This window comes from Myotis nattereri (genome assembly GCF_964212035.1).
Source record: "Myotis nattereri genome assembly, chromosome: 7".
NCBI classification, from domain to species: domain Eukaryota; kingdom Metazoa; phylum Chordata; class Mammalia; order Chiroptera; family Vespertilionidae; genus Myotis; species Myotis nattereri.
This window is the reverse complement of record NC_138082.1, coordinates 31,402,815-31,414,290: the sequence shown is the minus strand read 5'-3', so window position 1 is coordinate 31,414,290 and position 11,476 is coordinate 31,402,815. Positions and strand designations below refer to the sequence as shown.

The window sequence follows — 11,476 nt, the reverse complement described above, 5'->3', positions numbered from 1 at the left end:
ATCAAGGCCCACTCTCGTCTCCCATAGGGTCCTGCTAAAGAACCGAACATTGACTGTCCCAAGGAAGGGCCTGTCCGTGGTAGATGCAAGAGCCTTACCTTGCCCTTGATGGAGGAGGAGAAAAAGGGAAGAGGGACTCACAAGAATGAAATCTTTTCCCTCCATGTTCCCACCTTTCAGAAGTCCAGGAGGGAGAAGAGGGTCCCAGCTATGCAATTCTCTGATGCCTAGGCCTTGGCACACCTCAGCCTGACTCTGACTTTCCCCATGCCCTGCTCCCTCTCCGTGTCCCCACAACTGACCCCTCTCCCTCAGCCTCCTCTTTTATGACCCCCAGGCTGGCTTGCGCTCCGTACCCCCAAGAGCTCAGGAGGCTCCCACTTTTGGAAGGCAAGCCCCTCCCCAACTTTATCACATCTCCTGCCTCCAGAACTGTCCACCACAGACTTGCCTGTCTCTCAAGCCTGCCTCCTCTGGCTACCGCTACCTGAATGCTGCCCCACCCCCGTTTTTCCTTAGGTCTGAGCAGGCTGGGTTCTGCAACATCAGGCCCTCCCGGCTTCCCTCAGTTTCACTGGGCTGCCCTTTACTGAGAGCAATCTCTCATCTGGTTGTTTTTCTTTCATTGCATCCTTCTCAGCCAGAGTGCATTCCCCCTTAGCCCAATGGGAAGCTGCTGTTTTCCATCTAGATTTCCCTTCTCTCCTTCTGCTGGGTCTCCTTTCCTGGCCCCGCACAGGCTTTTCCTTCTCCAGGAAGCTCGCCCTCTAGCCCGGGCTGCGGGAGCTGCCCTCCCTCCCTGCCACGTCCTTTCCAGCCTACAGAGCTGGTGTCTGTTTCCTGGGGGTTCTTCCTAGCCCGGTTGGAGCTTTGCAGGCTGCAGGGATGCTCAGTGGATCCTTGGGGAATCAGTGGGTGGAAAAGTGGCAAATGACAGGATCCCCTGCGGAATTGCCAGGCCTGTTCTCTCTCCTCTACCATCAGGGCTTTTCACACTGAGCATTTAATAAAGTGCCACGAACAGCTCATGTTCAGCTGCTCAGTGGGTCCAACTTTCCCAGGCCTGGCTCCTGGGACCAGAGCAGAAGAAGTAGACCTCATGAAGAAAAAGCAGGAAGGACCTGAGTGCCCGGTCTAGGCCCAGGAGGAACACAGAGTCTCCTCTGCAGCTTCCTGAGCAATGAAACCAAGGGGGAAGAGCAGGGATGTGTGTGTGTGTGTGTGTGTGTGTGTGTGTGTGTGTGTGTGAAATCTTCTGTTGCAAAGACAGTTATGTGCAGACCACCTCCCTCCCTGAATGTCCCTCTAGCCCAGGCCTAGAACGTCGTCTCACCCCACCTCCCAGGCTCAGCAGGAGCGGCTGTATAGCCTGCCCCAGGGAAGCCTTGCTCCACAGTTCACTTTAATTTATTCTCAAAGGCAGGGAGTCCTAGATCGTTGCCCGCTATCACCAAGTACATCCAAGAGACAAAGACAGGAAGAACCAGCCTACAGAAGGAGGTGACTATGGAGCACTGGAAGCTTCCAACCTGTCCTTAATAAGGGATTTCAGAGGCTGTAGCCATTGCCCCCAGAAACCAGCCCAGTGCCTGGCTCTAGAGTCAGTCTGCCAGACATAGCCGGCGTAAATAAGGCAAGTCTCAGAGAAGTTCCTTTCACATAGAAAGAGTGGTGCCACTCTACAAATGTTACGTCTAAGAGACAATCTGGGGGGCCTGTGTGGATCTGGGGAGTCAACTCACCAGAACTCACATAGGATGCTCTGCTCATGTCTGGATCCTCTTCAAAAGCAGGAGATTCTTCTACCAAAACTCAGGCCTCGGGTGTAGGTTATTTCTTAAGCAAAAGGTGCAAGGGGCACAATTGGTTGGTGGGCATTTTCTGACTGGGTGTGCCAGGGTGGGATGTAGAGAGCCATTGCCTCCTGGCTTTGGGTCCAGGCTCCCCTGCAGAGCCACCTGATTCTTTTACCTCTTGATTCCAGCTGCCTTCCTGCCTCTGGTGCAGTTTCCTTTCCTAAGGTGGGGTGGGGGGGCCTCATTCCTGGAATCCGGGGTTGTCTTAGCAACTGGAGGCTGCCACTGCACCTTGGCCCATAGAAACTAGCCCAGTGCCTGGCTCTAGAGCAGCGGTTCTCAACCTATGGGTCGCGCCCCCTTTGGGGGGGGTCCAACGACCCTTTCACAGAGGTCGCCTAAGACCATCGGAAAACACATATATAATTGCATATTGTTTTGTGATTAATCACTATGCTTTAATGATGTTCAATTTGTAACAATGAAAATACATCCTGCATATCAGATATTTACATTACGATTCATAACAGTTGCAAAATTACAGTTATGAAGTAGCAACAAAAATAATTTTATGGTTGGGGGTCACCACAACATGAGGAACTGTATTGAAGGGTCGCGGCATTAGGAAGGTTGAGAACCACTGCTCTAGAGTCAGTCTGCCCGGCTCCTTAAGCCCCTGTAAATAGCGCAAGTCTCGAGTCTCGGGGAGAAGTTCCAGATGGGCCACATTCTTTGTTCAGGAGGCCAAGAGGAGGACTTCATCGCCCACCTGGAGCTTCCTCCCTCTTCCGGAGTTCTCCGCTCTCCAGCCCAGCCCTGCTGAGAAGCAGCGGAGGCATAGTTTTCCTGCATCTCACTCAATTCTTGGGATACTGGGCTCTCCGCCTGGCGGCCCATCCCCAAGGGACTCCTCAGAGCCCGAGGGATCGGACGCCTTGCCCGAGGGAATCGTGGGCAGCAGGCCATGTCCCACAGACCTCTCTATGGCGAAAACGTGAAGGCGACCACCTGTCACAGCGTGAAGGCGACCACCTGTCACAGCTCACGGAGCCGGACGAGGATCGGGGCTGACTAAAGAAGCCTCTGCAGCTTGTGCAGGTGCACAGGACTCTGGAGCGAACAACCCACCCTGTGGATCCTCGCGTGGGTGCAGACAGGGTCAGGCGTGCCCCTGTCAGTGCAGACGGATGCCAGCGCCGGGTCAGACGCAGGGACTTTATTATGTACCGCGGAGCCGGGCTGAACGCGCACTGAGAGCCCCAGGGGCTGTCACCCCATGCCACCGCACACACGCAGAAGCACTCGCATTTCGGGTCTGCCTTGGTGGCCCACCTTATTCGCTCTTCGCTCTCAAACACACCGAGGGGCGGGCGAAAAGCTTGCACTCTCCTGTGTAGGACTTGCGCTCCCCGCTGCGACCCCGGGCAAACCACGATACCCTTGCTCCCCCTGCGGCTAAAACTCCGACCGTGTTCTCTTGCTCCGGATTCCAAAGGCATACATGCGATCTGAACTCCCTGCGAGCAGGTAAAAGGTGGAGCCGCAACCCCAGGCCTGAGCCTGTCAGGCGCCCAGGGAAGAGTTTGGCAACAAGGCAGATCTGCGCGGATTTCGGGCTGTGTCAACTTTGTGGCCGTGTGACTTTAGGCAAGTGATTTAATTCCTCTGAGCCTGTCTTTGCACCTGCCCAGCGGGAAAGTGATCCCTTCCAGGGAGAGGGTGTGTATTGAGGTCCAAGCGTGTAGGCAGGGCGCCAGAGCACCGGCGCTAGGCACGCCAGGCCCAGCGCTTACTGCAAATGGAGTTCCCTTGCGCGCGCCGCTTTGCAGCTAGCTGCGAGTGCAATCGGAAGAGAGCCCGCCAAGCCGCGGGATCTCTCCGGGGTGAGGTGAGGGTGGGGGCAGAGAGGGAGCCCCCGCAGCCCCCTCCCAGCCCTCGGAGCGCGTGCCATTGGCCCGGGCGGCCGGGTGGGCGGGAGGATGACATCAGCGGCAGGTTGGATTTATAAAGGCGCGAGCGGAGCTGCGGGCTCAGAGCGCACCCAGTCGGCACCGCGTAGCTCTGGGACCCGCGCTCACACAGCAGCCCCGCCAGCCCGCTCCGCGTTTGCCTGGGCATCTGCTCTTGCTGCCGCCTGCGTGTGCCCCTCCACCTCAAGGGCACCATGCACCTCTCCCAACTGCTGGCCTGCGCCCTGCTGCTCACCCTACTCTCGCTCTGGCAATCCGAAGCCAAGCCCGGTGTGCCATCGAAGGTGGGCGCTGTCGCGGGGATGTCGGGACTGTGAGAGGCTGTGTGGGCGGGCTGGGGGTCTAGGAGATGCGGCCCCCAAGAGGGAGCAGAGAGGGCGGTAAGGCGGTCCTCTCCTCTGAGATGAGCTTGGGAGGCAGACTGGGAGCCCTGGAAGCTCGGATTCAGGGGTCTACGTCCCCAGCTTCTGGAGAATGTCGACAGATGCGCAGCACCTACCCAGTGTGGCCTGCCGGCAAAAGAAGGGAGGGTAAGGGGCTCCCCGAAGGAGCGGACAACCATGGCCGCGTGGCAGGTGGATGCAGTGCCGAACGGTCGGCATCTCTAGGGTCGCGCTCAGGACTCGGAAGGGACAAATCGCACTGGCGGGCGCCTCCGGCTGGAGCATCAGGGGCCCCAAAAAGTCTCCCTCCAACCTCCCCCTCGCTGCCGACGTGCGTCCCTTCACCTGCCTGCTCTTTTTCTCGGACAGGGCCCGCGAACTCCGCTAGGGGAGGTGGCAGCCGCGTCCCAGGCTGAGAGCGGCGGTCAGAGGAAGCGCGGTGCCATCAACCTCGGGGGCAACCGACCGCGAGTGTTCCAGGACACCAAGACTCGATGGTCCCGCCTTCGCAGAAAATACCCCAGTTCGGGCAATAACTGCTTCGGCCATAAGCTGGACCGGATCGGCGCCCATAGTGGCATGGGATGTTAGTGCGGCGACCCCTGGCGGAGGTGAGTACCACCAACCTGGCCGCCTGGCGCTCCAGTACACCTAGCTCCCCCTCAGCGCCCGCCAGAATCTAGCCTTAACCCCTCCAACCCACCCCCACCCCCACCCCTCACCGCCCCCAGGCCGATTCCTCTGATCACCTAGCCCTGGGACCCATCCGCCTCCCATGGCCTTTGGAGGGGAACCAGGCTACACGGACATGAGATCATGTGTGTGCTAGTCATTTGCCCCCAAACCTATTTATCATCCCATTTTACAGATGGATAAATGAGGGATGGAGTGAAGGAACTTTGGAAAGGTCAGAAATGGTTCAGGATAGATGGACGCCCCTGGCTTTCTCCAGAGAAGCAGAGACAGTTTGGAGGGCTCCGGCCATCCCTGGACCATAAGTGGACTAGCAGCACTGGCCCCAATTTGCCAAATGGGAGCGTGGAGGGGAGATCTGGGGTTTGTGGGAACAGAGGAGGAAGAGCATACATACAAGCCCAGGGCAAGTCCATCTGCCAACCATTGTATCATGGTGCCAGGCAGTAGGTTGCTCAGAGGTCAGGATATTTCCTAGGTCTTTTGTCCCTAAAGTGGGACAGACTTGGAGAAATACCTGCCCCCTTACTGTAGCCAGAGTAGCCCGCTGTTTGCATCACCAGAGAGCTTTTCGGCCCCAGAGCATTCTGATTCTTGTCCCTTCTCTAAACAGTGGCTGTGGGCAGACTGTCTGTCCAGGGTCCTGATGCTGCTGCAGCCCTTGTGACTTCAGGATCCAACCTCAGTGTTTGTGGCACTATTTCAGGGCAAGGGAAAAGACACTAAAATAAATCTTATATTTCGCAAACTCAACCTACGTGTCCCAAACTGAGCTCCTCGTCAGCCTTCCCATGCCCGTTGTACCTGGGCTCCCTGTTTCCTGCATGGCGTCCTCACTCTCCACTAGGGCTAGAAACCCCAAGCTGCCTTCCGCTCCTGCCAGGTGCCACAGCCTGAAAACGTATTGTGGCAAAGGTCCTCACCTCCTCTCCTTATCTTCTTTGCATTCCTGCTGCCCATCAGTGCCCAAGGAAAAACCATGTCCTCACCTTTGAAATTGACACTCAAATACTTTAGAATCTGACCCCTACTGGTTTCCAGCCATATCCTGCAGCCTGGCTGCTGCCATTCCGTGTCCCACAGCCTGTCTGTACCACTCCAGGCCAAGCTACCCTCTCACCTAAGAAGTCTTACCAATGTCCACACCCTGTCCCCCCAGGGGGTAATGAGAAGACCCTTTTAAAACTCTCCAGCACATTACCTAAGCCTTTTTCACAGTTGTCCACATAAGAAATGTCGAAATCTATAGAGAATTGTTATAAGAGTTTATTTGAGCTAAACCGACATTGCCAGGAAGCAAGATCTCAAATCTTGCTCTGAAAAAAAAACAACCACACAGTTTAGCAGTTTATTTTATACATTTGAAATTAAGGAACAAGAATGTAAGGAAGATTACAGGAAGATGGGAGAAAGCAAGGCATGGGTTGGATTACAGGGTAGTTAAGATTACTGTTCTCTCAAGGGTGGTTATGCCTCTGAGGGGTCTGAAAAAGAGGATCACTGTGGCATTTCCACAGTGTTAACCTCGATACACAAAAATGGGCAGGGCTAGTTTAGGGCAAAGATAAACATTTTACTAGGGAAGGTATAGGCCTGAGGTGTGACTATCCACCATGACCTGCACAATTAGGAATTTATGATCAGACCACACTGTGAGGTTACATTACAGCACCCCTTTTTAAAAAATATATATACATATATTTTTTATTGATTTCAGAGAGGAAGGGAGAGAGGTAGAAACATCAATGATGAGAGACAATCATTGACAGGCTGCCTCCTGCATGCCCCCTATTGGGGATCGAGCCTGAAACCCAGGCGTGTACCCTTGCCTGGAACCAAACCTGAGACCCCTCAGTCCATATGCCAACACTCTATCCACTGAGCCAAACCAGCTAGGGCCAGAACACTTTTTCACCTGAGCTATAGATGCCTCTTCAGATTAACTCATGGGCAACTGAGGGCCGGATGTTAACAGAAGGTGACCTGAAACATCCCTGTGTCAGTGACCAGAGAACCCTGCCCCACCCAGCTGGGCATTCCTTTCCCACCTGTCTAAGGTTTTAGCTGGTGCCCTTCCTCTCTCTGCAGCCAGACTTGGCACTGTTTGTCGGACTCATCCCTGCCAAGGGATAGGTGACTCTGCCATTTGGGCCCAGACTGCGGTGGCTATCACTGTATTGGCTTTGCTCTCTTTTCTCCAGTCTAAACAACAACGAGTTGGGAGACACAGGCCTCAATTTTTCATTTGTGACTTAAGCACCAAGCTCAAACTTTAGAATCTAAACAAATGTTATTCTATGGGTTAGCAGGAGATGAGGTGAGGGCCTGGAAAGGCCCTGGTATGCATGTCCCCAGAGGCTCCTTGTCCTTGGGTGTGCCTGTCCGTGGGTACCAGATGATGACCCAATGGGTGCTGTGCAGGAGGAATCTAGATCACTGAAACTTCTCAACCCTTTTGTCCAGGGAACTTGGTCAACCTCCTGAAACTTGTCTTTTAGCTGAACACCCACCTCCAACACCCTTAACCTTCTGAACCCCACCCTCACCTCCCATCCCCATGACCTTAGCTCTGAGCAGCCACCCTAATGACTGTCGCTGATGATTATAGTCTTGATTATAAAATGGTAATGACAGAGACTGGGTGGGGCCAGTGCCTGAATGAACACCTTGCCCATGGGCCCCAGGGACATCACAGACATCTGTCATCTGTTTAAACACAGGAGACGGTCAGAAAAGGGAGCTATGGGAGAGTTCATCAGGCCACTGAGGCCCGGGGTCCCTCTGCACTGACTGTTCTTTGCGGGGGGCACCACACCTCTCAGGAGGATGCCTTCCTCCACCCAAAGCACCCGTACCCTTCATAGCAAAGACGGCACAGCCCGCATCAAATGACTCTGGGGTTATTGCTCTAACCCAGCACACCCCATGTGCTGCTGAGACACCAGCTCCTCTGCTTCAGAAGGAGACCCTTTGAGGTGAAGCCAGCTGGGGAAGCAAGTGCTATTTACTGAGTGGCTGCTGTGACCCAGACGCTCTGCATGGCCCCTTGTACACCGTGGAAGGTGGCTATTATCCCATTTTATGGGAGAGGAAATCCATACTCAAAGCTCTCCAGGGCCATCCAGGAAATAAATACCAGAGCTGGGGTTTGAGCCCAGAATTCCTGATTCCTCAGATATTTCGTTTCCCTCCACTGTCATGCAGACACATACAGCTGAAGCAGGCACCTGATGGAGGGTTTGTGTCATAGTAAGAACAGGAAAGAGGGTATTCTCCATCCCCCTCCCCTCACCATGTTTCCCCGGAGCCAAGGGCAAGGCCAGCAGTTGGGGTGGGGGGGCGGCCGCGGGGGCTGGCAGACATTCTGGTTCCACCTGTGCTGGGGCAGGAAGTGCGAGTGTCACAGTGGAGGAGAGATGAGGCTAGGACAGGGTGGCGTGGAAGGGCCCCTCTCCTACCTGGGGCACAGGTGGAGGGACACTGCTTCCTGCTGCTTGGGGAAAGGGGAGGAAGGCTTCAGAGCGGCCTGGCAGGCCGCAGCACTGAGTGTCCCGTGTCCCCTCTGTTTCAGGCTTGGGAACTTGCTCCGTTTCACTGAGATTACCCTTGGTCATCTGGAAGCAACTCCGAGGCAGCGTGGCTTTTACATTCTTCTTTCTTCCCTGCGGTACTGGGAATAGGCAACACCAGCTGTTCTATTATTATTGGGGGAGGGGGTATGATTTTATTGTTTGTTTGTTTATGAAAATGAAAAATAAAAAGTTATATATATTACATATATAATATACATGAAACACACACCTACACCGACGTGATGACAAGGGACAGTTTTTCAGAGACTGACAGAACCAGCTGTAAACATTGCTGTGTGTAAATTCATGTCATGCATAAATGTATTTATGTTGTAAAGTTATTTATATTGTTTATAAAGAGATATTTATAAAAAGTTTTATTTATGTAACTAAATGAAAGAAGTCAATCGTTGTAATGTTTTTGTATTAACTAGTTGAAAAATGTAAAAAAAAGAAAGTCCTTCTGTGAACATCTTGAAAACTGTCTTTATTTATTCATTGCATTTATTTTTTTAGGAAGTAGTCTGAGGAAGAGGGAGAAAGTGGAAGACAAGGCTTTCTGCCTCTAACAGATCTCACAGGTGGGCTCCCAGTGGTTGGTTTCTTGTCTCAGACAGAATCCCTAATCTGCTGAATCTGCTGCTCCCGGGATGGGGTTGGCCTGTGGACTCTTCCTAATGGTTCTGACCAGCCTGACCAGGTCAAGAAGCTCTGCCCAGAGCACCTGACAGCTGGGAAGTCAGAATTCATGAATTCAATTAAAAATTTAACTTAGAAAAAAAATATATACAAAGTTAAAATTAAAATTAAAAAGAAATAAAAATTGCATTTAGCCCTGGCTGATGTAGCTCCGTGGTTAGAATGTCAGCCCGCACACCAAAGGGTCACGGGTTCGATTCCCAGCCAAGAGCATGTACCTGAGTTTCCTCCCATCCCGGCCCTGGTCAGGGTACTTGCCAGAAGCAATCAATTGCTGTGTCTCTCTCACATCGATGTTTCTTTCTCTCTTCTTTCCTCCCTTCCACTCTCTAAAAATCAATAGAAAAAAATATCTTCAAGTGAGGATTAACTCCGCAACAAAAAATCATTGAATTTAGCTGACTGAGGTCTTCTAACCCTATTGGACCTTTTCTCTGTTATTAGAGGAAAGAAATAACCGAAAGCTCCCCTTCTGTTTGGGGAAGATTAGAAGGTTCCTGTCTATCTTGTAGAATTGGTCAGGTCATCTTATGAACCTTAGCAATCCCATTTTATAGACTTGCTCACGGAGGCACAGGGTGAGTGGTTTTTACCCTGAATGCTGTGGTCAGCGTGGCGGGTGCGGGGGGGGGGGGACCCCGGAGAGAAAGAGGATGGATCACCAGATGTCACACTTACACGGTGCTGTGTGCTTTTCAAGGGGGTTGTGGTTTTTCTTTCCACTTGAAGCTGCTAACAGTTATGGTTCCTGTGCCCCAGAGAGCCTTGGATGTGAAATGATGAGCAGTTAGAATCTCTTTTCCCAGAACCAGCAGGAAGCTTTTAAGTAATTCCGAGGTAATCTCACTGCATCCTTGGGAAGGTGACACTGATACAGCATCCCCCATATGTCTCTGTCCCCCATTTGGTGAAAGCGGGGACATTAAGAGCCTTTAGGCTTGTTACATCAGGGGGGCCTGACCCCACGGAGGGCATTGGGAGCTGTGTGCCCCGGGTCATGGGGTCACAGGCCCAGCTGAGCAGTTCCAGAGGCAAATCGGCCAGTGACCTGGCCTTTCTGCTGGCATCTGCGTTCCGTGACCTTTGCTCCCAAGTCATCCTCCAGCAGCAGGTCCTCAGGTGGGTGGGTGGCCAACGTAGTATTCAAAGGCTAATTCATGTGAGGAAATCACTTGTCAGATATGTTCCCACTGGGGGAGATTGCAGGCCTTCCCACCTCCGCAGCTTCCACCTCTGCCCCAGTGGACATCTCAGTGCCCACCCTGCTCTGTGGCTCAGAACTCGGTGCTCGTGTAAGTGAGCGGAGAGTTCCAGCACCCAGGCCTCCCCCGTGCATCGGCTCACTGTGTGTGTGCAGGCCTGTGCTGGACGCCGAGGGCCACTGCAGAAGCAGGGAGGGAGTGGGACGAGGCAAGTGGGTGCACTGTGGGCTTTGCTGGTAGTGAGTCAAGCACATCTTCCCAAAGCCCAGAGACATAGGGGTGGCAAATGTGGGGTTCAGGGAGCCACCTCCAGAGGCTAAAGGCTTTCCCTGTGGACAGTTTTCCGGGCTGCTAGGACCCTCAGGCCTAAGCTACACAGGCTATCCTTCCAAGATTCCCTTTGCATGAATTAGCCCTCGAACAACAGAACAATGTGCACAACCCTTTGGTGCTCACTTCAGCCCCGCCAGGGGAGGCCAGCCCTCAGCCTGCTGGCTAGAATGTGGCTGGACCGCCAGTTCCCCTTTGACCTGCAAACCTGAAGTCCTGAGGCTGCTTCCTCGGCAGTGCTGCAGATACGCCATCCCAGCCAGGAATTTCTGGAAAGTCCGGAAGGATCAACAACTATTCCCTAAGTAACAGGAGAAGTTTGGAAACTTCCAAAGATTGCCCACGTGCTTTTACTCAAGAGCTTCCGGTCCTCTGGCCCGGGTCTTGGTCTCCTCCTCCCGCCGTGATCATCTCCCCTCCAGAGCCACCTGGAGAACCTGCAGTTTCTCTCACACACAGGGGGACCACAGCAGCCCAGATCGCTGGAAGGAAAGGCTCCAGGGAGCCCTCCTGGACAGGGCAGCACCTCCACAGTGTCGCAGAGTTCCCTGCAAAGGGCCAGTTGGGCTGGACAGAGGCAAAGAGACTTTCAGGTGCTGGAAGGCCTCAGGCCTCGGGGTCCCAGAGGAAGCCATTCCCTTCCCTGAGGTGCTTGGTTATTGGGGATTTAGGGTGGAGAATGGGGAAGAGTTGAGAGCCTGCCAGGCCGAGGCTCGCTGGTGACATGGAGGAGCCCTGGCCCTGCAGAGCTGGACCCAGAGCCCCCACCTCAGGCTCCCAAACACAAGGAGGCCCAGTCTTTCAAGCCCATGCCAGGGCGTTCTCCAGAGA

General features: G+C 53.7%; 1 protein-coding gene across 2 annotated transcripts; it reads left to right on the top strand.

Moving 5' to 3' along the window:
- Positions 1–3,943: 3,943 nt before the first annotated feature.
- On the top strand, positions 3,944–8,995 carry NPPC (natriuretic peptide C). 2 transcript variants are annotated; one of them, XM_081096084.1, is made up of 3 exons: positions 3,944–4,050; positions 4,519–4,760; positions 8,414–8,995. In XM_081096084.1, the coding sequence occupies exons 1-2, from the start codon at positions 3,961–3,963 to the stop codon at positions 4,738–4,740; spliced, it is 312 nt and encodes a 103-aa protein (XP_080952210.1). In that variant the 5' UTR covers positions 3,944–3,960; the 3' UTR covers positions 4,741–4,760; positions 8,414–8,995. The 2 variants fall into 2 exon arrangements, with proteins under 2 accessions (XP_080952210.1, XP_080952211.1); XM_081096085.1 differs by lacking the exon at positions 8,414–8,995 and adding an exon at positions 5,456–5,591.
- Positions 8,996–11,476: the final 2,481 nt, after the last annotated feature.

Excerpts from the sequence above, each read along its gene's own strand:
- NPPC (XM_081096084.1), top strand. The coding sequence starts at position 3,961 with ATGCACCTCTCCCAACTGCTGGCCTGCGCCCTGCTGCTCACCCTACTC. Across the intron at positions 4,051-4,518 it reads AGCCCGGTGTGCCATCGAAG|GGCCCGCGAACTCCGCTAGG; the intron begins GTGGGCGCTGTC and ends TTTCTCGGACAG.